The sequence below is a fragment of the Myxocyprinus asiaticus genome, chromosome 30, assembly GCF_019703515.2.
Source record: "Myxocyprinus asiaticus isolate MX2 ecotype Aquarium Trade chromosome 30, UBuf_Myxa_2, whole genome shotgun sequence".
NCBI lineage: Eukaryota > Metazoa > Chordata > Actinopteri > Cypriniformes > Catostomidae > Myxocyprinus > Myxocyprinus asiaticus.
The window spans coordinates 31,248,789-31,276,626 of record NC_059373.1 but is presented as its reverse complement, the minus strand read 5'-3'; the positions used below and the strand labels follow the sequence as shown (position 1 = coordinate 31,276,626).

General features: G+C 37.3%; 1 protein-coding gene across 2 annotated transcripts; it reads left to right on the top strand.

The window, feature by feature from the left end:
• Window positions 1-490: 490 nt before the first annotated feature.
• On the top strand, window positions 491-25,242 carry ldlrap1a (low density lipoprotein receptor adaptor protein 1a). Of its 2 annotated transcripts, XM_051664167.1 has the most exons (10): window positions 491-1,127; window positions 7,575-7,717; window positions 8,432-8,544; window positions 9,070-9,184; window positions 17,784-17,856; window positions 18,183-18,278; window positions 18,637-18,731; window positions 18,868-18,902; window positions 22,087-22,118; window positions 24,531-25,242. In XM_051664167.1, the coding sequence occupies exons 1-10, from the start codon at window positions 1,043-1,045 to the stop codon at window positions 24,575-24,577; spliced, it is 834 nt and encodes a 277-aa protein (XP_051520127.1). In that variant the 5' UTR covers window positions 491-1,042; the 3' UTR covers window positions 24,578-25,242. The 2 variants fall into 2 exon arrangements, with proteins under 2 accessions (XP_051520127.1, XP_051520126.1); XM_051664166.1 differs by lacking the exon at window positions 22,087-22,118 and having other exon boundaries at window positions 527-1,127.
• Window positions 25,243-27,838: the final 2,596 nt, after the last annotated feature.

Below are 27,838 nucleotides of genomic sequence, written 5' to 3'. Positions count from 1 at the left end.
GAAGTGAGCATAAAAGTAATGCATACGACTCCAGTGGTTAAATCCATATCTTCTGGAGCAATATGATAGGTTCTAGGTGAGAAACAGATCAACATGTAAGTCCTTTTTTACTTTCAATCTCCCTCTTTCACCAGCCCCAACCAGTAGGTGGTGATACGCACAAAGAATGCAAATCGCCAACAACAAAAAGAAGACTGGAAGTGAAAGTGGAGATTTATAGTAAAAGAAAAAATACACTTAATATTGATCTGTTTCTCATCCACACCTATCATATCACTTCTGAACACATGGATTTAACCACTGGAATCATATGAATTACTTTTATGCTGCATTTATGTGCTCTTTGGACCTTTAGAGTTCTGGTCACCATTCACTTGCATTGTATGGACCTACAGAGCTGAAATATTCACCTAAAAATCTTTGTGTTCAGCAAAAGAAAGTCATACACATCTGGGATGGCATAAGGGTGAGTAAATGTTGAGAGAATTTTCTTTTTGAGTGAACGATCCCTTTAAACTTGCTGTTAGTTTTTCACGATTTTAATGTTTTATTAGTAGCCTATTAGGAACTGACTAATCAAACCTAGTGTTAAAATGATAAGAAACAAGACAAAATGCATGAACCACTAAAAATTTCTAAAGATATTCAAACAATTTTTGGCCACGATTCACAATGGAGGATAATATCTGTTATAGTCACACGAGGGCGACAAAGCTGAAATGGATGATGTCGTGTCACTAAAATGTTTTTCGTGTCTCGCTATTCTGCGGGAAATGTAAACAAGCACATGTCAGAGAATTCAACGGGGATGCTGCGAGCGTTTCCATAGTTACAGAAAGACTGCTAAATTCTATAGTCTGGGTGGCGCGTCTCTCGCGCGTCATTTAGATTGACAGATAAAAACGCCGCCTGGAGACGCGGTGACTCGAGTATTCCCGCGGATGTCGGCATCAGAACGGCAGTAACAAAGTTGAGAGTGGCAGAAGAGGCAGTTCATGGCCAACAGCAGCACCTGAAGACGCTTCTTCGATTAAAACTTATCATGGACGTGCTGAAATCAGCCAGGAGGGCTTTTATTCGCAGTCCCAGCCTGACCAAACAGTCCTGGATCTCAGGCAAACACCAAAGTGAGTATTTCTGTCAACATTGAGACTTTGTTGTTCGGGGTTGTTTTGACGCGTCACTTAAAGTGTGAGTTTGTAGGTCTGTAAGTATCTGCAACATGCTTTGGAGTAAAAGTAAAAAACGGTTGTTTGCCTAGTATGTTGCGGAGCCATAAATATTCACAGCAAAGGTTGTTTCTCCATTTGTTATGAACGACACAGTTGTTTACAGCTGTTGACGAGATAGTATATTACACTTTTAAACCAGTTTCACAAATTACGTTGAACTGGTTGTTTTGGGGTTTCATTAATGTTTGACTGTCACTTAACCTGTTGAGCTGCAGCCGTTTTGGGCATCAAAGGTGCCTAAAAATGCTGTCTATTGAGGCAGTTGTCCAGGTTTTGAGACGCAGATTTGTATGCTTCTTTTTAAATGGGGATCTTTATGATTAGGATGAGAAGTTGCCAGAATTAGTTTGGTAAAACAAACATGATGCAAAAGCCAACAGTGTGGCAATCTTGTCTGCATCTGAAATCCATTTCCTTCTCCTTGGCATCCATTCTGAACTATTCTACAAGTAGGCACTTGTCTCCAAGTACAAGGTTATGGTCATGTTCTATTCATAGTTCAGTCTCATGGAAAAAGTTTCCAACATCAGCAAGCTAAGAATGTTTATAGGTTGTACTTTTAATGGATGAGTGATAGAGAATAAGACGCATTTGTCAGTGATTAACATTCTTTTGTTGATCTACTGACCTGCGTTTGGTTGTATTACAGACTGTAGTGGAAATCACCTCAATTTTCCTCCTTTTTGTGGAACCCAAACAACAATTCTCATCTATCTTTGGATTGTTGGATGTTTACTATTTAAACCTCTAGTTTTCAACAGGTTTGTTGCAGTCTGTTCTGATAGAGTTGCAAATAGCAGGGGGGAAAACAATGCTAAATGCAAATCAGGTAAAATCAGCTCCTGAGGTAAAAACCAGTTGACAATCCAGACTGATCTTGCTCAGAAACAGGAGGTTGACTTTTCTTCATCTAAAATTGGTCTGTGCTTCTTGAAATGCAAAACACTGCCCCCAGTGGCCAAAGCGGTAACTGTTGTTGGGCGTCTGAGCACGTGTGAGCTCCATTTTCCAGGTGAAATGTTCACAGAGGGGCGCCAAAAGCAAGTTGTGAAACGACGAGTTGTTTACAGCTGTTCAGGCTGTAATACAGTGAAGAGGAATGCATATTTTATAAACTGAACCCCCAAACCTAAACCTAACAATCCATGAAGTAAAAATGTAATGTTAGAGGGAAAAAATTCAACTTCCAAATTGCAATAGTCAGTGATTTAGGTGAACGTGATTACTTCATGGTTTCGGTGTGGGATCCGAACACGGGTGTGCCACAGTGGACAGTGAATGTGCTGGAACCGATGCAAAAATATCTGATAGATGCCGCTTGTCAGTGAGTTGGCATAATGTGACCTATCCTACGGTACCTGAACTCTTGGAAACAACATGCCGACTTCCTGTGTGATCATGTTGGACAATCACTGCTTTAAACCTTGCCACTGTTGAAAAGTCTAGCTCAAAGGTGATGCAAAACATGACTTTGGGTCTTTCATGAAAACTATTCCTCTTTTCAAAGTTCATAATTACTTTCTCTCCTCTTCCACACCTGATTCTTCTCATCAAAGAGAAAAATGCCCTTCTTGCTGCTGTCAAAGTCACATGCCTGACAAGAGAGAGTGCATAGCTTGCAGCAAACTGGCTGCATTGTAATGAAGAGAGACTCGAGTGGAGTTTTTATGATGTTTTATAGTGGCAAGATTTATCTGCTGTGCCTCGGGATCATTGGTGTATCTGTGCCCTGCACATACTAAAGAGGGATGCAATCTGGAGTAGAGCAAGAGGGAGACATCCAACAGCAGCTGTTGAGGCTTTTCCAGCGAGTCCATTTGGGTTAAAAGCATTCAATATTCACCTCTCATGTTGCATGACTCGTGGCATGGATTGGAGCTTTTCCAAGACGAGTTGTGTGCTGGTAGAAGGAGCCAGTTTTCTCATGAATTGAGGCTTCTGAGTTAATATGGAGATGTGGAGCTTTTCAAGACGCAGTCACCTTTATGTTGAAATACCCATTGCAATATGTAGCCCATAGGAATTTGATATATGGGTGAATCTTATTAAACCAGTATAGAACGTACAGGATGTTTTACCCCAAAATAAAAAATAAAATAAAATAAGAATTTATGTTATACTTTAAGGAAATGATGCCTGTTTACTGGACCATTAAGAGTTTTTGCATTGTGACCGTAACATCATTTTGAATCTCATTACTGTAATATGAAAACACTCTCTTACTTTTCGTACGACTTCTCATGAGATGGGGTTGATTGAACCCAGAACATTCCTTTTTTAACAATAGTGGGAATAAAATAAAATAAGAAAATATATAGAAGTTAAACATCTGTATGTGTTACCATTAAATTCACAATGAAAAAAATAATCCTACTGATCTTAAAAAAATAAGCTGCATTTCCATTGAAATGTGACCTGGACGTGTTTTGAGATTCACTCATAAGATTAGCTTAGTCTCAGTTTGGGCCTGGCTTACATTTAAACAAATGTTTTGCTAAATTGTTTGTCTCAGCACACATTAACATTTGTGTCCATAAAACTAGCCTTTCTATTATTATCTGGACTTGTCTTTCTACAGTTTATTTTCCAGAATTTCCGCTTTGGCAAAATAAACAACAGACAACATTCTTTCCTTTTTATCTGGCTGTGGTTAAAGTAACTCAGCCTTACCATGAACTCATCATGACCTCAGAATTGTTTAAAATATAATTGCCGTTTGCACGACAGTCATATCTGGCCTTAACCCAATGTCGAGCTCAGTTTCTGTATTTGGAACTTTGGAGACAGGCAGCAGTTGGGTCACTTGGGTCTTCAATGGTTCTCCAGGGACATCGTTAAGACAAAGTATGCTTCCCCCCTTTGATTAAGGGCCCTTGGGTGTGTCGCTCCTCAGTATGGCCTGAGTGATGATGTCTGTCACAAGGGTTGTGTTATTATGCCCTTCTTCATTTATGTACAGTATGTCTGAGAAGAACCTCTGGTTTTATGTGATAGAACATCAATAATTTCAGCATGATCTGTTATTTCTGGAGCTGTGGTCAAAGAAATTATATAGAAAGATTCCCAGTTGTGTCTTTAAATCACTGTGGGAAGCTACCATTTTTTTATTTATTTTTTATAAATAGGTTCTGTTGATGAAATGTCATCTGGTGAAGATCCAAATCACAATTTTGCCGCTGACAGGAAAGACATTTATATGGAATATAATATACAACATACTGACCCATCTAGGTCATCATGTGGATTTGTCACATAGAAAGTCTATTACCTCAACTTTACATGACAAGAATAAAGTTTTTGAACAAGTTTGACATAAAGAAAAATAAATAAATGTTGACATGTTTAGATTTTTTTTGTTTCTTTGTTTGCATATCAGGCTTGTCTGATTTGGCGTGGTGCCATTGTGCTGTATTTTCCAGGATGTATCCATGGGGATTTTCAAAACTTTTAACGGAATGGCCCCGTTGCCACAGGCAATCAGGTGACTGTTTCATAGATAGTGTGACAGGAGCTGAACATGAGTCTCGACAGAAATAATGAGGGTGTTTATTTGCATTTCTATGCATGTTTGACTATGGGTAACAATTTAAGCATTATATGTGTGCATCTTAGTTAATGGACAGCTGGAACAGCTTAATGTGTTGTAATCAAATTGGGAAATGCAGATTGAGTAGGCAGGCTCTTTTTTTTTTTTTTTTTTTTTTTTCTCCATGTGATTTGTCTTGGAATGTTTCAAAACAGAAAATAGACATTTTTATATTGACACAGCTGTTGAAAGATTTAGGAACAGATCTGCCAGGTTGTTGACAGATACTATCAAAGGGTTAAAAATTGTCCAGGTGCTTGCATACATGAATGTTTTAACTTTTTTTTTCTATCATGTTGGGGAGTTTCCATTTGCCTTTTATTGTTTTTATACTGAGCTAATGATATATTTTGTCCCCTAAACCTAACCCTCACGCAAACCCTTTTGCATGTTTAGTGGCCAGTTCACAAAACAGGTGCAGCAATTTTGTGTTTAAATGTATTTGGGTAAAGTGTATGTAAACTTCTGACTTCAGCTGTATATTTCACCAGATGAGGTTTTATGAGAAATAAGGTTTATTATTATTCACAAGATATTAAGTTGAAGACACAGATGTATGTGCGACAGAGCATGTTTTCATATAGTCCCATTTTTCTTTGAATGCCTTCGCTTCAATTTAGAACACTTGATTATCTAATCAAAATAATAAAATATGCATTGAAGTGAGGATAAAAGTATGGATGAATATTGGCAATGATGAAAGATTTAGATTCAGCAAATCCCCATGAGGTGTCAGTGATTGTTTTATTTCACCTCTAATGCTGCTGTTATACTGTAGAACTAAGCCATTCAGACAGTGCAATCCTTCATGCTGGGCACAGAGAAACAAAGAGAGAAAAAAATCTATGGACAACTATCAGCATAGATTTTTGCAGATAACCGATAGTTCCAAAAAGCAATTATCAGCACAGATTAATTGGTAAAACCGATATATTGGTCAACCTCTAGTAGTGCAGTGTACTTTCAGCAGCATGTTACAGAGATAAATCTGATGTCTGGATGTTCCACAGTTCTGGCAGAGTTTTCCAAATTGTGACGATCTGCTGCATCCTCCAAAACCAAGCACCTCGAACCGACCCACAAGTTTAGTAATGATAGCACGCAAATTGCGTTCAGCACAGATATTGCAACCCTGAGGTCTTTTTTTGAGGAAGACTGAAAGCAGTATGCCAGACTTACCAGTTTTAGAGAGAAACCTTTAATCTATTTTTATTCTTATCATGATTTACCCATGCATACCACACAGACAAGACAGGCTCAATGCTGGGGCACAAGCTACCCTGACTTACAGATGCTTCAACCAAAGACCTATACTGTTTTCACTTAACCCTGGAAACAAGGATTTTGAAAAAAAATGTTTTGTCCAGGAGTATTTGGGTCTGTAGAATAAAGGTTGAGTCCTACAAATATTTACTCATTCTGTTTTTCTTTTTAAAAGAATATTCCGGGTTTAATACAAGTTAAGCTCAATTGACAGCATTTGTGGCATAATGTTGATTACCACAAAAATGTATTTCCACTTGTCCATTTTCTTTGAAAAAGCAAAAATTTAGATTACAGTGAGGCACTTACAATGGAGGTGACTGTGGCCAATTTTAAAAGAATTTAAAAGCAGAAATGTGAAGCTAATAATTTACAATCATTACAATCATTCTTTGGTCAAAACTTGTGTATTATTTGATCTGTAAAATTGTTTAAATCATAATTTTTACAGTCGTTTTAGGGTTTGTTGACATTGTTATAGCAACAAAGTTGTAAAAATTGGCTGTAACTTTACACAGAAAAGGCTAGTAATGATTTTATCACACTAAAATCATGTTAGCATGTATATTGTTTACATCTTGTGGCTGTACTTTTGAAATAGTGAGTATTTTAACATTTACAGATTGGCTCCATTCACTTCCATTGTAAGTTCCTCACTGGAACCCAGATTTATGTAATTTCTAAAGAAAAGGTGAAAGTCAAAAATAATTTTAGTGGTAATCAATCACTGTGTCCAAAACCGCATACTGCCACAGTATGTACTGTATTTGATGATGGACGCACTTATTTGCCGGCAAAACAGTATGTTCTTTTAGGTATGCATGCAAGTAATATGTATAGATTTCGGACATACTTCATCTAGGGACATGGGCATTGACCTGTGACCCGCATATATGACGTAAGAACAACCACCACCAAAATTATCTGCTCTGGTTTTGTTAAACAAGCACCATGTAAGCACAAGGAACAATTGTCTTGGTATATGTAGCACTTACAGTTGAGAAGAGCCGTCTGACTCACGGTTCACTGCCGTTCTTTGAAATCCAGCGTTTTGAACGTGACATCGCCTCCGCTCCCGAGGGATTATGGGATCGTTAAGTGTCCAGTCGATCCGCACATCAGAATCTCGTGGAAATAGTGGGTCATCCGGGTATTTCTTTCTTACTGCTTCATGAATACTGTGGATTCGGACATACTACTCCATTGGCATACGGTTTTTGGCATGATGTATAGTAGGGAAGTATGGATATTCAGACGCAGCGAATATTATGCCACAAACACTGTTGATTGAGCTTAATTTGTGATGAACCTGGAATATTCCTTTTAATATTTCATAACGACTCCTCACCTACACAGCGTGACTCTCTTAAATACATGTACTTAGGTTAAAGTTGTTTAATGTTTTTCGATGCTGACTTTGTTTAACCCACATGTGTTAATGTTTTTGTCTCATAAACTGTTCACTTTTTTTTTTTTTTTTTGCCTCTGTACAGAGCTCCCTGAGAACTGGACCGACACGAGGGAGACCCTAATGGAGGGCATGACCTTTAACCTTCGGCACCTGGGAATGACTCTGGTGGATCAGCCCAAAGGCGAGGAACTCTCTGCTGCTGCTGTCAAGAGGATTGTTGCCACGGTGTGTTCTGCCACCTGGCATATTCTTATTAATGCTAACATTTCATATTCCCGGCCTGTGTTTTTAGTGATGTTTGCTAAGGCAAGCATCAATAACTTTTGCGTATATTTGAACAAACCACTAAGCCTAAAGGCAGTCGCATACCAGACGAGAAGCGCCACGTCACGGCTAGGACACGACACAGGTGTCAAACACTGGGCACGTAAATGTGGTTCAGGTTGCAGACAGTACACACAAGTTACCAAGGTTTTTCCCTTCTTCAAGAATGAAGAACGCTAAAGTAAATAATCTATGTTCATTGAAAATGATTTGGGTTGAATTTAATGGAAAATATGCGATTTGTGCTCCATGGCACGGCAGAAATTTGAGCAGCCTCCGGAGTCATTGCTGGGCACCACCAACAGACGCCGAGTGCCGGCAGCGGTGTGCGTACCTTCATTGAAAATAGTTGTTTCGAATTTTAGAACGCGCCATGTCGTCCGCCAGATGCGTCCAGTGTGTGACCCCCTTAAGTGTTAAACATTGTGCGTATCTTGTCCAGCACATGAACGTATCACATTAAATCCTACGATTTGTTGACAAAAGTGAATTTTTTGCATTGAAGTCCCATTACACCCTTGAAGTCATCCAGAATACCCTACAATGGTGGGGGCAAGTCACACCGCTCACATTTTCCTCAGATAAAAACATCTTTTGTTATGGTTTTATTGTTAGGCCAAAGCCAGTGGGAAGAAACTGCCTAAAATAGCCTTGAAAGTGTCTCCTCAGGGAATCGTCTTGTGCGACAGTGTGTCCAACCAGCTGATCGAGAACATTTCCATATACAGGTGATTTTCCACACACCTTAACTTCTCTCATTTTCAACTGCTTATTAAATATTCACCTCTGTGCCACTGAATCACATTATATTATCAGAAGAATGTTTTTCCTTTTTCCCAGAAACAAGTGTGCAGTCTGGCCTACAGCAGCAATGATTTATCCGTCCATACAGTGTTTTACCATACACAAACACACAGGGTGGTTTTACCTCCATGTTTCTCACTAGAGACCTAATACAGCACACTGCAGGAGACCAGCAGTAGTCTCCATAAATCTCATGTTCCCAGTGTGCTTTAGATGATCCTACTGTCCACATAGAAACATGCTCTTCTCTCCAATTTCCATATTTGTTTAAAGATAAACAGTAGCCTTCAGTTCTTCATTGTTTCAACATGAAAATAGGCCATGAAGTTCCAGAACAGACAGTCGCTGTCTGCTTCACATCTGCCCTGTAAAGCATCAACCTATCTTTATTTACTCAAAACCGACTGCATGTGCTTAGCGCTGGTCTGTTTTGTGACTCTCTCCATCAGGATATCTTACTGCACAGCTGACAAGATGCATGACAAAGTGTTCGCTTTCATCGCCCAGAACCAACAGAATGAGGCGCTAGAGTGCCACGCATTTCTCTGTGCCAAACGGAAAGTGGTGAGGATTTGACTGTTTTCTGATGAAAACCATGAATCTTTGATCACTACAAGGACCTTTAACTGGAATTAAATCAAACAAAGCATGAAGAAGGGAAAAATATTGTTTTTCTGGGCAACAGCTGACCAGCTTACTACATTTGCATGTGTATTTAAGGACACACTGTTCTAGACATCTTCCTCTCTGTACTCATTCAAAAGCATGTTAACATGTCTGTTGAGGCCAGACACTGAAGTTTTGATGAGAATGCTTTCTTAGCACTTTGTGTATATCGTATCATTTTGTTCATTCATTCATTCATTCATTTTGGCCCAAACTGTTAACAAAGCACGTGTTTTATCTATGCCAATGATTTTAATTTGGGGTACGCATACTTTGCTCCCAGGTGATACACCACACAACTCTGGAAGTTTATTATATAGTAAGCATATTACATGGCTCTCTGGAATACTTGATTCTGATTAGTCAATCATGGCATTCCGTGTTCAGTTATTATCAATTATTAATAATTAATTAGTTATTTTTGTATAATGACGCTGAACTTAAAAGGATAGTTCACCCTAAAATGAAGATTTTTAGAAGAATATCTCCAATATCGGTCCATAAAATGCAAGAGAATGGTGAACAAAATTCTGAAGCTCCAAGAAGCAAATAAATACAGCATAAAATCCATAAGACATAAGTGGTTTAATCCATGTCTACTGAAGCGCTCTAATTGGTTTTGGGTGAAAGCAAACCAAAATGTATCTTTTTCACCATAAGTCTTGACATCAGGAGTCTTCTTGGCGATTGTGATTTCAAGTCCGATTACACTTCCTAGCACCATCAATCGCTCTGCACATGCATCAAGCCCTTGGAAGTGTAATTGAGCTTGAAATCAAGATCGTGCCTTGAGACTGCAATGGCAAGATGTATGGTGAAAATTGAGTTGGGCTACATTTTGGTCATATGGATTACTTTTGTGTTGCATTTTATGTGACTTTTGGAGCTTCAAAGTTTTGGCCACCATTCATTGCATTATATGGACCTACAGAGCTAAAATATTCTTCTAAAAATCTTCATTTGTGTTCTGCAGAGGTAAGAAAGTCATAAACATCTGGGATGGCATGAGGGTGAGTAAATTACCATGTTTACATGCACTTAAGAAAATGATTTATTCTGGGGTTTTAGCAGAAAGCGACATTCTGAAACATCATGTCAACTAGAATGCTGATTTCTTTGTGCCGTTTAAGGGATTAAGCGAAAGCAGTTTAACACACCTAGGTTTCTCTCTGAGAATGCGGCTTAATGTGGTCATGTTAACGCATAAGCGGCGTTACTTCTGTCAGAGCAGAAAAGTAAAAATATACTTATATTCAGGATATATTCTCTGAAAGCAAGTCTAAATATCTTATGTTGTTATGTAATATGTTGCTTAGGTAAATGTATGTTGTTTTCAGAAATTTTAGAAATTTTAAAATGTTAAATATTTAATATTTTATTCAACATTTTCAGATAACATTTTGTTCTTCTGCAGTATAGCTCCTAAAGTAATTGTTCATTGTTTTAAAGGAGTTTTAGATATTTATATTGGAAAACAAGCCAAAACAAAAACAAATCAAAAATGTATTTTGTTGCAGTGTATAATGGGGTGAAGACTACCCTTTCTCACCTTTTTGGTCACTTCAGTCCGTCTTTAACTCACAAAAAACAAATGCTCTCTTCTTAATAAAGCTGAGTATTGTCAATTTCTTTACCATAAGACACACACCGTGACACACACATTATGATTCAATACATCACGAGCCATCACGTTTTCATCTAGCTGCATCAAGCGCCCGTGAGGACAAGAGTCCCTGCGCCAAAGACCCCGTTTCCACCTGGTATTAAGATGCGTCTCGGGTGATCCAATCACGTGGTCAGATGAGACGCATAGCTGTTTACACCTGGTCACTTAGATGCGTCTCCTGTGACCACTTGTGATCGGATTTGGAGGGCAGGGACTCTGTTTGATGATGACGTACATCTATCACTATGTCAGTGTTTTCCTGCATGATAATAAATCGCAACAAAGTCAGAAAAGACAAAGTGCGAAGAAGAAAGAAAAAAAAAAATGCCGCACTGTTTATCCCTGATGCAGCTGAAATTTAATCCAAGCACAAAGTCAACATTTTGAGCAGAAATGTCCATTATTTTAGTGGATTACCTATATTAACCTGAGCTGCAGATGTTCGTGCTTCTCAAGGGTCCATTGATTTTAGACACACTGAAAAAGTTCAGTGAAGTTCTCATGCTTGTGTATATTTCTGCTCTTTAAAATTTCCCGATCGGACGTTTATTTCATTTTAAACCACTTGTAACTGGCAAAGTTTAAACTCTTGTTTTAGTGCAGCAGTTGATTGACAGGTGAGGGATGGAGCTTCGCTTCTGCCGGGATCAGAGTATGTGAGTGGACTGGAGCGGCAACAATTTCCCCTCTGTGCTCAAAGCATTCTTTAATCACTCCGCTCCAGCTCCACTCCAGGTTGTCCATTTCCCGCCCCGCGCTCCTGGATTAAAGAAACCCTTGTAAATAAAGCACACCAATCTGTCTGTTCAGAGTGGAACTTCACTAAATTGCCCTTTGAAGGTCTCTGTGTTGTTCTGTCTTTTCTGAGGGCTGAAGTAAAGCAATCATTGTTAATTTACACTTTACAAATTGACTCTGTTATTAATTTGATCTGACTCCAATTTTATATTAATCTGACTCCAATTTAAATTGACCTCTAATTTAGATTACAGCTCTAATTAATTTCTGATCATTCTTTTAATTTGGTCTTTTTAAGTTATTGATTACTCTGTATCATCTTAATTTTCATTTGTCCTTTCAATCAATACTTGAATGTCACTTAGAGTCTCACGCCAGCCTTTATTTCAATTACGAGGATCTCACATCACAAGATAGCCAGCTCATAGTCAGAGATTGTAGGGTAATCTAAATATCATCTGATTTGGCTTCTCTCATAATCAGATGAAACCATCGCTTAGACACGTACACACAACTTGCTATGGTGGACGATAAGCAGTGACTGAAGTCTTACATGGATTCTCCTATCATTAAGCTTCAGTAATGGTCTTATCCTGGTCTCATACTTGCAATAACAAACAGTATCTTAACACAATCTACCGGTCACAAATGATTTTGGAAGAATTCAGAATAAATCAAATAATAACAATTTATTTGCCAGGTAGTATATAAAACGTTACAAGAATTCAATCAAACCCAATTTCACACATGGTCAGAATAAACAAACATTCCTAAAAATAAGATATAAATCAGAGAAACATACTTGGCAAATAGAAACTACATACAGCGACCGTATGTGAGATCTGAATACAGACTCCCTGAGCTCTTGGCCAACCTTCCTTTAATATCCAGACAGAAAACATTGTGTACCAAATTAATTTATCACACTGTAGTGATATTCAGGTGAAGATTTCAGCTTTGTAAAACAATGCAAAGGCGATTTTGCAATTTATCACTCGTGATATTCAGGTGTATATTCAGAGTTCTTTGACTTTTACCAGAAATGGTGCCTTTTGGGTGTAGACATCCTGGTGCCAGCCTTACACCCTGCTCCGTGTTTGCTCCATGGCAAAATTAGCGCCTAACTACCTCTCCACTGTAAAGTTATTTCAGTATGCTTTTAAATATCACAACCTTCCATGCAGAAGGTGTAGTAAAGGTGCTATATGTGATATTTTTACTGTACTAAATCATAAAATGACCATAATATATCATTAGAGAATTTGGAAACATGCTAAGTTGAAATACTGGCTTCTCCAATAACAATGCTACAGCCAGTATATTCTACTTTGAATTTTTCATTCTGGGCCGGAAATTTCTGTTTATGTTTTGGCCTGTGTGATCCCGCCCACTGCCCACTCGCCAATAGTATTTCGACACTGCCGGGTTGCCAGATTTGAACAAGTCTGCAGGCAAACAACACTGCATGCTGCAGCTATGGAAGCCAGCAAACGAACTGGATCAGAGATAACAGATTCCACCCGACCTAAAAAGCCTCGCCATCCGTCTAAAAACCATCATGACCAGAGGTGTAGTAAAACAAGGATAAATATTGGAGATGCCTTTTGGAAGATGGAGACAGCTTAAAGCCCAGAAATCCTTTAAAACAGATGCTGAGTTGACTAATTTGCATGTCAACATTCTGGCAACCCGTATGAGCTTTGAGTCTGGGGCGGGGTAGATGACTCTCCAATATTTGGAATTTGGACTGCAGTACCTATTTCAAACGCTTGTTGTCAAACTTGCATATAGTACCTTTAAATGAAAAATAAATGCACAATACTAGAAGAAAAGCTACAGTGTGCTTTATTGGAACACTAACATTAGCCCAAGAGTAAATTTAATTATTTTTATTGATTACTTTTGAAACATGTCGGCAGCATTCTCTGCGTTTGATCAGTTAGATGAATTACTAGATGCAAAAAAAAAACCATTAAATTAAAAATATAAATTACCAAACAAAAAACAAAAACAAATTACCAGAACGAAAACAAAACATTAAATTAAATCAAATTAATAAAAAAAAATAAAAAAAAACATTATTAGGCCTATGTATTATTGCCTAATTATTGTCTATTATTGCACTTCTTTTAATTAATCTTGCCCTATAATTCTGTGAACAAAAAAAACTACATAGAATGTTCTACTTTTTTTTTTTTTTTTTTTAAATCAAAACTAGATAAGACTATCAAAACTATAGTATATGTCTAATGCAGCGTTCACTTTTATTTCAGAGTTCACCTCTCCCTGTTCACGTTTGCTGATCTTATTCATCTGCAGATGCATAACACATAAATTAGCCTATGGCATTAAAATAAAATTTGATGGCAATCGACTAAATTCAAACTATGCAATATTAACATATAGATTAATTCAGTTGGTGTTTTAGGTCGTTAAAAGTTTAATTCTATTTAATGCGGGACATAATAGCCTATAGTTAAGATTGCAATGCATTCGATTATAATGATGATATGATTATTCAAAATATTTAATAGGGAGAGATAGATATACTGTGTGTGTGTGTATGTATGCATGTATGTATATATACACTATATTGCCAAAAGTATTCGCTCATCTGCCTTTAGACGCATATGAACTTAAGTGACATCCCATTCTTAATCCATAGAGTTTAATATGACGTCGGCCCACCCTTTGCAGCTATAACAGCTTCAACTCTTCTGGGAAGGCTTTCCACAAGGTTTAGGAGTGTGTTTATGGGAATTTTTGACCATTCTTCCAGAAGCGCATTTGTGAGGTCAGACACTGATGTTGGACGAGAAGGCCTGGCTCGCAGTCTTCGCTCTAATTCATCCCAAAGGTGCTCTATCGGGTTGAGGTGCAGGCCAGTCAAGTTCTTCCACACCAAACTCGCTCATCCATGTCTTTATGGACCTTGCTTTGTGCACTGGTGTGCAGTCATGTTGGAACAGGAAGGGGCCATCCCCAAACTGTTCCCACAAATTTGGGAGCATGGAATTGTCCAAAATCTCTTGGTATGCTGAAGCATTCAGAGTTCCTTTCACTGGAACTAAGGGGCCAAGCCCAGCTCCTGAAAAACAACCCCACACCATAATCCCCCCTCCACCAAACTTCACAGTTGGCACAATGCAGTCAGACAAGTACCGTCCTCCTAGCAACCGCCAAACCCAGACTCGTCCATCAGATTGCCAGATGGAGAAGCGTGATTCGTCACTCCAGAGAACGCTTCTCCACTGCTCTAGAGTCCAGTGGCGGCGTGCTTTACACCACTGCATCCGACGCTTTGCATTGCACTTGGTGATGTATGGCTTGGATGCAGCTGCTCGGCCATGGAAACCCATTCCATGAAGCTCTCTACGCACTGTTCTTGAGCTAATCTGAAGGCCACGTGAACTTTGGAGGTCTGTAGCGATTGACTCTGCAGAAAGTTGGCGACCTCTGTGCACTATGCGCCTCAGCATCCGCTGAGTTTTACGTGGCCTACCACTTCGTGGCTGAGTTGCTGTCATTCCCAATCGCTTCCACTTTGTTATAATACCACTGACAGATGACTGTGGAATATTTAGTAGCGAGGAAATTTCACGACTGGACTTGTTGCACAGATGGCATCCTATCACAGTACCACGCTGGAATTCACTGAGCTCCTGAGAGCGGCCCATTCATTCACAAATGTTTGTAGAAGCAGTCTGCATGCCTAGGTGCTTCATTTTATACACCTGTGGCCATGGAAGTGATTGGAACACATGAATTGAATTATTTGGATGGGTGAGCGAATACTTTTGGCAATATAGTGTGTATATATATATATATATATATATATCTGTATTACTGACATTTAGATTTTCTCTCCATATGTGAATGAATTATCATCATGTTTTCTGGACACGTCTTTTAGGATATCACAACAAACCTTTGATCGTGGAAATCACCTCCCTATTTATGTTCTCCTTCGCCGTGACGTCATTAATTTTTTACATACGCCAGTTGATGTAGGAATAAAGAGACGAAACATGAGCATGTAGTTAAGTCAAGCTTAACTTAATAATAGGGAGCGTGAACACAGAAAGCGAAAGTAACCATAGCGCTGGAGGTCGAACAATACCAAGTGCTGCTAGATTTTAAATTATGTATTTTTTTTAATTTTTTTTTATCATATTCTTTCTGGTTATATCAGAAATTCCATCTTTCCTTCATGCCAATAGTGTTTAACACTGCTTATCACGTGGTGAATTACTACATTAAGCAACGTTAACTGGTGCTGTGCCCATGATGGAGCATTAGTGGAGTGCTCTTGGAGCGAGAGAAAACAATGACGCTCCGATTTTTTTTAAAAACCCGCTCCTCGCTCCAGGCAAAATCATGCCGCTCCACTCCTCACTCTGCTTCCGCTCCTTTCACATACTCTGGCCGAGATGCATACAGGATGGATTAGCGTTTACACTTGTGCAAATGTGATGCAGTTACATATGTTTTTGACCACATACGTATGTGTTTTTTATGATCCGTTCACAAAACGTTTTAGACCCCGTTTAGACCTGTATTTTGTGCTGACCACATGTAATCCGATCACCAAAAACGCATCTTAATACCAGGTGAAAACGGGGTCAAAGTGTGCATCAGCCGGGATGCAGTTTCAATCTCTTCCCCCTTAGATTGGGTCACTTCACGCGACTCATAGAAGCGGCGCTGACCGCACAGAGAAATGCCAGTTTCAGAGTTTGTACTTATTTACATGAACTGCTTCCTTATTATTTGAACTTTATTAAAGGATTCATTAAAGATATAATGCAGACGCGCCGAGGTGTTGCCTTTAAAGACGCTCTGAGATGCAAGTTTTGCTTATGCGGTATGGCAGCTCCGGCTCCACTTTATTTCACAACAGGAGTGCTTCTGTATTTACTTATTTTGCATTTTTGTATAATTTCCTAATACTTCTCAATCTACATCACCTGAAGCTGTTTGGAAAGTCTGGATTGTGAGCTGTTTTCTTCCTCTCCTCAATCAGGCACAAGCTGTGGTTGGTGCTTCTCTCAGGCACCCTCATTAGAGTTTATGTAATCTCATGTTAAGTAAAATGAGATCAAACGAATATTCGACAACGAAAAATTGTCAACTTAATTTAATTTTTTATTGTCGATAACATCGATAACGTTGACTAATCGTTTCAGCCCTACTGGGAGTACAATGTGAAAACACATACACTATAAGCTATACCCATTTATACACACCAATGTAAAATAACGACAGTCCCTCACGTTAGCATTTGCGCTGGTACATTGGGGGAATCCCGGAGTTTTACATAAGAGGGGAAACCCCACTTCTACATGCAATTCAGCTGCAGGTTGCAATAGAAAGTGAAGGAAACAAACACCACAACAACTCTGGAATATCTGGAAACAAAGTGAAGCAACAGAGAATAAAATAGCTAAGTCTTCCTCGATTCCATGTTTGTTATTTACACAAGCATTGCAGGGAAATTACCTTGCTGTGGAGAAAGCTGCTTACTGACCGAGCCACATGTATACAGGTATAGAGTACGCCGCTTTTACAGTGCATGTAAACGGGAATGCTGTTTTCTTGCAATAAGCCGCTTTCTGGTGACAATTGTAATATTTTTTTTTTTTTTTTTTTTTTGGGGTGAACTATTCCTTTAATAATTGGCTGTTGTCCCAGGATTTCCTACATACAGTACTTATGTAAGTTTTATGTCTATGGAATCATTCCATAGTCATCATCTTCTAACATTTATTTAAATTATAATAAACTAACATTGATTTAAACTCAAATCACTATTTATGCCCATTATTTATTTACTTGGTAAGATGCTGCCTAATAAGTGGAATAATGTACAGTAATCCAGTCATTATCACAAAATTAACTCTTACATTACAATGCATTGTTAACAAATACAAAAGTTAAAAATTTCCTTTTATTTCTATGAAATATGCATACATACACATGTGCTTTTTTATTAACATATAGTTCTGATGTATTAGAAAAATGCACAAAAACATGTCCCTCTTCCATTCCTGTGTGACTTTCCTGTCTCGCTGTTGTCTCGTTGTGTTCTCTCAGGCCCAGGCCGTCACGCTCACAGTGGCTCAGGCCTTCAGAGTGGCCTTTGAGTTCTGGGAGGTTGCCAAAGAAGGTACACAGTGTAATATCTCTCCACAAAGCCCCTGAAACAAACCTTTGCCAAAACAATATAGTGGCAATATAGAGCTGTCATAGATCATAGGACACAAGAGGAAAATAATCTGTCATGTTGCATTTTTGAAGAATATGCCCTCCTGATGAAGTCTGTTGTAGAACTAAGTGTTTTTGTATTTGGTGAATAGGAACCAGATCACCTTCCAAGAAATCCTTGTACTTGCTGAATAGTTTCTAAGGTGATGTGATGAGACTGCCAAGTGAACTCATCCTAAAGACTACTTGCTGTGTGATTTATATAATGTTTTGTCACTCTGCATTCAGAGAGAGAGCAGCGTGTGAAGTGGGATTCAGTTGGAGAGACATCCAACAGCTCACAGTCTGAGAGATCAGTCAGTATGACCAGCCTGAAGGGAGGAGGTAAAAAACACTGAAGGCACATGGTTAAATTTAAGTCATCAATGGAATAGTTTACCCAAAAATGAAATTGGTCTTCATTTAGTCATCCTCATGTCATTCCAAACCTGTTTGACTTTCATTCTTTCATTGAACTCATAAGAAGTTTAACAGCAGCTCTCAAATCTCATTGGCGCCACAGCATATTTAAACTTGCCTCATTGTGATCAGTCATAAAACGACCAATGGCATTTGTCAAACCTGTGAATTTTACTGTTTAAATAGTATTGCATGAGGGTGAGTAAATAGTGACTGAATTTTCATTTTGGGGGGAATTATCCTTTTAACAATTTGATATTAATGAACTGCATGTCTCATTTAGCTGTGGCTACAGAGAACCTGTTGGACATTGATGTTATCGTGGAAAACGTGGACAATCACACTGAACCCAACAATAACAACACCACCACCGTATGGGTAAGATCTTCTCCAAGTTTTGGACATGTTATAAATTGCACACCTGAAAAGTAGAATTCCAAACTGCTGACTATAATCTTTGTGCATCTTTTTGCAATGTACTTGAGAAGAACTACCATTTGGTTTCTCTTTTCAGGAGATGGATGATGGTCTGGAAGAAGCTTTTTCAAGGTATGAGGCACCCAAAGCCGTTTTTATCTCCTCTCATGAGCTTCTGTCTCATCTAAATCTCCTATCTCTCTTTAGTGAGGGCAGGAAGGGCAAATCTTTGAGAAGTGAGCTGCATGTTAAAAGCATGTTGATAATCCTCCTACACATCAAACTGATCTCAAGATGCAATCTTTCCCTGTTTTTTTGTTTTGTTTTGTTTTTTGTTTTTTGAGAGATTGCATTGCAATCACTTGAAATATGCAGTCACTTGAAATACATCGTATAGTTCAAACAGAATGACTTCTAGGCCTTTGATTAATAAACAAACTGAAACAATTCAGCAAAGATCTTGGGTCTCATGAGACAAATTCTTTTTTTTCTTTTCTTTTTTCTTAATTTATGTTTGTTCTCCACAGAGCCAAAGCAAAGCTTTCAATAACAGTAGTTTGGCAGGATATAAGTCACCCTGGAAATGCAGTTGGTCTTCATGATTTATTTCTGGTGGCATATACAATAAACCTGGCCTGAATATTTGGGCATTATGAGTACAAGTGCTTTCAATTTTATTTGATTGAATCCACCAGAGATGCTGAACATGAAATGTTCTTCCAACAAGCTTCCTTTTTTTTTTTTTTGTCTGCTCCTAGTCTTGAAGACTTAAAATTGTGAGGAAGGAAAATTAAGAGTTTGTAGACCTGTCCTGATCTTTACACCAAAAATACTTTTACTGGCCAAAAAGCTGACCATGTTTTTTATTTGTGGAACTGGACAAGGGACCAAGAATTTTACTGACCGTTCAGGCTTTTTGAAGCTTTGTCCCTGTATCAAATATTAAATATTGAACACCATATATTACTATTACTCATACAAGCTTTCCATTTGAATAGTTCAGCCTTATTAAGCAGGATCAGCTGCTGGCTTGAAGTAGCTGCTGTGTCCTGAACTTCTTAGATCTACTAAAAAATGTACACCTGTTTGTGCAGTGCTGAATTGTCATCTAGCATCGCTTGTCGTTGTAACTTCATAAATGCTTTGAGTAACTTTTAAATACTTGGGATTTACATTGCTATGCACTGTAAAAAATAAATAAATAAATCTTACTGCATGATGTTGCCTTGATTTTTTTAAAGTTAAAAAACAAAACAAAAACATTTGAGTAACTACTAATTTCTTGTTTAGCCAACTGTCAATTTGCAACACAAGAACTTTAATTTTGTCACGATTTCAATTACTTTTACATGAAGTCAACTGCAGTCTTTGCCTCTGAAGAGAGGTGTCTCTTGCCAGGTAGACCTCAACCTGTAACACTCAAACCTCATTAACAGTGACAATCAACAAACCTACTTAAAGTGTTAGTGTAACACATAAAGGATGGGCAAAGAGGAGGCGGGAACTGGCTGAACAGTAAATATAAAGTTTAATGGTAAACTTAAAACCAACATAAACAAACGTGCAGCTCGGCCGCATGCATCTCTCTCTCTCTCCTCGTCTCTGGCGTGGTCCCTTTTTATCGCTCTCCCCTGTGCTTACTGCAATCAAAAACAGGTGTTAGACATTATAGCGCTCAGTTGTGTACACCCTTACCGCTTTCTCTCTCTCCGGTCGAACGCTCGACCATGCCCCCACCGCCACAGTTAGTTCACCCAAAAATGAAAATTCTCTCATTTACTCACCCTCATGCCATCCCAGATGTATATGACTTTTTTTCATCTGCTGAATACAAACAAAGATTTTTAGAAGAATATTTCAACTCTGTAGGTCCATACTATGTAAGTGAATGGATGCCAAAATGTTGAAGCTCCAAGATCCATTTAAGGGCAACATAAAAGTAATCCAGACAACTCTGGTGGTTAAATCCATATCTTCTGAAGTGATATGATAGGTGTGGATGAGAAATATTTGAGCCCTTTTATTCTCAATAAAAATGATCCTCCCTGCTCAGTCAACTTCGCTTTCACTTTTACATTCTCCTTCTGTTTTTGTTGATTCCCATTCTTTGACCATGTCGCCTCCTACTGGGCAGGGAGGAGAATTTATGATAAATGACTTAAATATTCATCTCACCCACACCTATCATTTCATGTCTGTAGATATGGATTTAACCACTGGAGTCATATGGATTACCTTTATGCTTCCTCCCTTTTATGTGGATTTTGGAGCTTCAAAGTTTTGGTCATCATTCACTTACATTATGGACATACAGAGCTGAAATATTCTTCTAAAAAATCTTAATTTGTGTTCTGCAGAAGAAAGAAAGTCATACACACCTGGGATGTCAGGAAGGTGAGTAAATCATGAGAGAATTTTAATTTTTGGGTGAACTATCTCTAAGTTAAAAGATGAGCTCTTAACATCACACAACAATTGACTAACAGTGGCAACAAAAACAGCATAATGTCAGCAAACAGCAAAAAATAAGCCAACACTAACCACATAATTTATTAATGTTGCAATGCATGCTGGAAATTGCAAATCAGCAACATTGTTCAATATGAAATTTTTTGTTCAGACAAGTCTGTTAGGCTAGTTGCGACAACATTTGGGGGAATATTGTTGGTCTAACATGTTTTTATGTTGATGCAAGTTATTCACATTTTGTAGTATCTGTTCATTGTATCCTGCTTATGGGAGTTTGTCAATTCAATTTTTTACAGTGTGGAAATCTTTAAAGTTATTTTCTTAAATATTTGGCCTAATTGTCAGCATGATCCGTTACTTTTAGACAATCACTTTTTACACAATCACCATTGTTCATCTAATGTGCATTTGCAATGTTTAGTATTCACAAATTCATATGTACTTCATGTTGCAAGCTTCCAGGGTCAGTGAGGACATGGAGGCAATTATTATTTATGTAATATAATATAAAATGTTTGATATTATCTGATATTAAAGTCCCATTGCATTCTGCATCAAATGTAAACATTGCAACAATAACTGTATTAAGTTTAATACATGAGTCTGCATGAGTACTCCAGAGCACTTTTAGATCTATGAAAATTGTCAAGTACTACTTGAATTACAATACTTTGAGGAAACAGACTGTAATTGTAAAATGATTTTTATGATCATTGCTATGATCAAGCTCTTGCTGTTTTATGCTTTGTCACCACAATTTACATTTGGTTTCAAAAAGAAGGATATATAGATAAACATCCTGTAGCACCGAAACCCTTCATTGTTGTGCTTTTCTTTTTGTTCCTAGCTGCAGTATGGATAGCTATGAGTACTCTCCAGGTAACAAGTGCAGATCTAGTCCTGTACCAAACCAATCCAAACTCTCCTTCTACCAACCCCTTACCTAAGTCTAATTTAACCATTCTGTCCATCAGTATATGTAACATCATTCCTGCCCTCTGCCATCCTCCAGAACCCTGTCATTGTACAGTACATTGATCAACCCAATGTAAGAAGAAAAAAAAAAAAAAAAGGCCTTCTGGATAGTAACGTTACTGACCCAACAGACATATCTATTAGTGGATTTATTGGCAGGGTTCTGCACTGGTCCATTTTTAATTTGCAAGTCTTTGAACTTGAATATTTTTGTTTTACCCTCATGATTTTTGTTGTCTTTCAATTTCCCACCAACTTCAGCCTAGCCAGTTTTGTATCTGTTATTTGTGTGTTTAAGTTTGTGATTTTCATCCTAATCAGCAACTATTATTTATCCCTGAGCATAACACTTATTAAAAAGTGTAATATGATAACATTGATACTGTATTGCCTCTAACCTAACAAATAAATCTTACAGTTCTGCATATACAGTTGAAGTCAGAAGTTTACATACACTTAGGTTGAAGTCATTAAAACTCATTTTTTAACCACTCCACAGATTTAATATTAGCAAATTATAGTTTTGGCAAGACGTTTAGGACATCTACTTTGTTTCACAAATGATTGTGACACAAGTAATTTTTCCAACAAATGTTTACAGACAGATGGTTTCACTTTTAATTGACTATATCGCAATTTCAGTGGGTCAGAAGTTTACATTCACAAGTTAACTGTGCCTTTAAGCAGCTTGGAAAATTCCAGAAAATGATGTCAAATTGGTACTGAATTGGAGGTGTACCTGTGGATGTATTTTAAGGCCTACCTTCAAACTCAGTGCTTCTTTGCTTTGCATCATGGGAAAATCAAAATAAATCAGCCAAGACCTCAGAAAAACAAATTGTGGACCTCCGCAAGTCTGGTTCATCCTTGGGAGCAACTGTCTGATGGTACCACGTTCATCTGTACAAACAATAGTACGCAAGGATAAACACCATGGGACCACGCAGCCATCATACCGCTCAGGAAGGAGACGCATTCTGTCTCCTAGAGATGAACGTAGTTTGGTGCGAAAGTGCAAATCAATCCCAGAACAACAGCAAAGGACCTTGTGAAGATACTGGAGGAAACAGGTAGACAAGTATCTATATCCACAGTAAAACAAGTCCTAAATTGACATAACCTGAAAGGCTGCTCAGCAAGAAAGAAGCCACTGCTCCAAAACCACCATATAAAAAGCCAGACTACGGTTAGCAAGTGCATATGGAGACAAAGATCTTACTTTTTGGAGAAATGTCCTCTGGTTTAATGAAACAAAAATTTAACTGTTTGGCCATAATGGCCATCGTTATGTTTGGAGGAAAAAGGGTGAGGCTTGCAAGCCAAAGAACACCATCCCAACCGTGAAGCATGGGGGTGGCAGCATCATGTTGTGGGGGTGCCTTGCTGCAGGAGGGACTGGTGCACATCACAAAATAGATGATGGCGTCATGAGGAAGGAAAATTATGTGGATATATTGCACATCTCAAGACATCAGCCAGGAAGTTAAAGCTCGGTCGCAAATGGTTCTTCTAAATGGACAATGACCCTAAGCATACCTTCAGAGTTGTGGCAAAATAGCTGAAGGACAACAAAGTCAAGGTATTGGAGTGCCCATCACAAAGCCCTGACCTCAATCCTCAATTTGTGGGCAGAACTGAAAAAGCGTGTGCGAGCAAGGAAGCCTACAAACCTGACTCCGTTACACCAGTTCTGTCTGGAGGAATGGGCCAAAATTCCAGCAACTTACTGTGAGAAACTTGTGGAAGGCTACCCAAAACATTTGACCCAAGTTAAACAATTTAAAGGCAATGCTACCAAATACTAACAAAGTGTATGTAAACTTTTGACCCATTGGGAATGTAATAAAAGCTGAAATAAATAATTCTCTCTACTATTATTCTGACATTTCACATTCTTAAAATATAGTTGTGATCCTAACTGACCTAAGACAGGGAATGTTTTCTACGATTAAATGTCAGGAATTGTGAAAAACTGAGTTTAAATGTATTTGGCTAAGGTGTATGTAAACTTCTGACTTCAACTGTAAGTAACATTTGTGAATAGCACTGCTATCAACCACATTGTGCCAACTTCTTGTGAAAATTATTTTATTTTGTAGAGCTTTTTTATTAGTATCGGCAGAATCTAAAATGCATTTTGTCAACTTTTCCTTGTTTTATATTTTTAAAAATCCAATACCGTTCTCTTTGCAGGTTTAAATTAGATTTTGAGTCCCAGATTTTCAATGTGGACTTAGACTTTTGAACCCCACCCGTGCGCTTGTATCACTACAGTTATACAGAATGTTTATGTTGTTCTGTCTCTTTTTACCGTAGACTTGCTGAGTCTCGTACTAACCCCCAGGTCCTGGACATTGGGATGATGCTTCATGGTTGTACCTCAGATCCCGACTAGGACAAGACCAATGGAAATGCACCAAACAGTGATGAGATCTTTGGCCTTTGAGCACAGCTAGGTTTGTAGGCAGGAAGTAAGCCCAAGAACCTGATTTAAAAGACTGTTGTAGCACACAGTATTTAGTCGAGATAGTGGCTGACTGCTCCTTCTCATTCCAAACATCTGGTCCAATATCTTTCGCACCAAAGCAATAGTAGAAGAGTGTATTTTTTCAAAAGTGATACTATGCTATGAGTTTACATGCTTTATTTTTATCAATTAATTTGTATACAGAATAAACAATGTGGACATGAGTCAGTATTGTTTTCATGTATGTTTATCGTATAAAATGTAACATTCTGTATATTCATGTATTGTAGAGTTACTTTTTTTGGTGGGCTAACCTTGGAGTCTGCTGCTTTGAGATTCTCATTTATCACCACAATGCTAAATATTAAGATAACTTGGAAATCTGCTTTAAATGGAGAGTACAGCTGATATTTTTAGCCTCTTGTGAGGCCTGTAAGTCATATTTCATACCTATTTACATGTTAGGGTTGTGTATACATTTAATCAGAATTATATGACTTTGTGTCATAACACACCAAGGGACCATTTAATATTTCTTTAAAAACTCTAATAAAAGTGATTATATTATGTTAGAATGTGTGTGTTGATTTATCCTGCATTTTTATATATATATATATATATATATATATATATATATATATATATATATACACACACACACACACACACACACACACCATCACAATACTACACACAGTGGAGTCTGAATGTTAAAAAGAAATTCTGCAGTATTTTTAAGTAACTTATCAAATATAAGCTAATTTGTGACATTGACCATGTTAACTCCTTTGTACAGAAGGTCAAATGTCATGCTGGGATAAAATGGCTCATCTGATTTTGCACAAGCAAAAGGGAGACAACAAATACTAAGAAATTCTTTAAAATGTCAAACTTTTAGTTAACATGATTTTCGATCAATGTTATGCTGATAAGGGAATTGGTAATAATAAAAAATGTAATTAGAAAAATACAAAATGAAAGCGTTTTCACCCTGTGTCCGTACTGCATGCATGTATATTATGTAGTATCGTTATTGTTATTATTTTTTAAAGGGAGACCAGGAGAGGGCAGCATTTCCACAGTTTTTCTGGCTCTGTACCTCCCTTTCGTGTGTGTGTTAGGAGGATACCTTTAACTCTTTATTTACTAGACACATTTAGAGCACCTGCTGCAGTGTCTGCAATAACACAGGACAGTTAATGTCTCTACTTTAGTATAACACACCCAGTATGAGAAATTCCTGTACTCATGATTGCTGTGATGCCATAAAAAGCAATTAACATACAGATGCTGTTTACGAAAACTTCCGATCTGTAAATCAAATCTAAATGAGTCTCATTACTGACTGCTCACTGGATAGCAAAGAAATAAGCAAATCTTATGAAGAAATATCTAGGTTTTATTTTACTCTAAAATCAAAAGTAAGAAGTTATATTTTGCCAAAAATGAAAGAACTATTGTAGGACTACAACTTTTTCAATGTACATTTTTTTTGTTCATGTCATTTTCCTCAAATTCTCTTTAGCCATGTGAAAAATCTCATTAATATTACTGTAATGCAACTTGTAGTTATAACAACAATTCCATCTGCATTATTATTGTTGTATTTAATCTTTTTTTATTACTAAAAAGTAATCATATTCTAATTATGAATAATTTTAATTTATTAATATTATTACAAAGTATTTTTCAGTATTCTTATTTTATTGCAACATTAAATTAAAATTTTAAATAAAAATTATAAACAATTATATTATATATTGCCATTTTCCTGCATAACAGTAATGAGAATGAAATTATTTTGTATTATAGAGTGCTATTGAGAATTGGGAAAGGGTTGTTTACATGTATTTAATTGTCATGATGATACAGTATTAAATAATAATAATAAAAAAATCTTTTTTATGTTTAATATAATTTTTGATTTCTTTCTTTTCATGAAATATGACCTGGGCATTTCTGGATGGTTTTCATGACATTTACCAAAATAATAATTAAATCTAGTAATGTAATTCCGGTTACCGATGAGAAAGCTTTTCTTAACTGCATGTGATTTTATTATTCAACATGGTGGACAGACAGCTCGAATAACTTGACCTTTGTGCCCTTACAAAAAAGAACAGGACGTATACTGTCACTGTCCAAAGTTATAATAGTTTAAAATGTTTAATTTAGTTTTTATTTCTATTTCATTTTATTTATTTTTTTCGCTCCGATATAGTTTAGTTTTCGTTTTGTTTGTTAGTTCTTTGTTAGTTTTCATTTTTAAATATTTTAAAGTTGAGTTTTTCATTACATTTAGTTTTTATTTTAGTTTTAGGTTTTATATCAAGTGATACATATAGAATGGGTAAAACAGGCATTTGTGCAACATGGGTCATATAGCTGGACAAAAATGTACAGTTTGTAAATAATATTTATAATATTAAAAATCTTCATTTTAATAAGACCAACTGAATTTCATTACTGATATTACAGTAAAAGAAAACATGTAATTCTGAGTTAAGAATGCTTCTTTTTTTATTGATCTTTAACCACAAAGTCCTCTTTAATGCGTTTGACATGAGAAAGTAAGTCTTGTCGCAGCTCTGAAAACTGAACATCAAATAAAACTCTATACCAATCCAAATGAAATTTAAAACAAATCACTGATTGACAGTGTAAGACAGAATGAGTGAAAAGACTGTATGAATATGTATGAATATGACCTGCAATCTCTTATTTAACACTGTGGCCATGGGAAAGTGAACAATTACAGTGACAACAAAACATTTAAATTCCATTTTCACGTGTTGTGCAAAGAAATAGATCGGCTTCTTTCAGCTTGTTGAACATGCATTTTCATTTGGGTATTTCTAAGCGCCAAACGCGTGCGCCGTTGTCATGGTAACCAAATAGATTCTGAGCGATTGCTTCAAAACTAGAATGAAAGTATCATCAAATCATCATGCAGTGCAATAAAATATCTTCCCTTCCCTGCAATCGACAACAGACACGATACCAAAAAGGACGGGTGATATTTAATTTAAAAGAAAACACAGCTGAAACCAGGACATTTTTACATTTTTTAGAGAGATGACAGGACACTGGGACACACCTCGTCAATCCGGAACCGACTTCTGGTCACCCTAGTTCCCTTACGACTCAATACACTCGA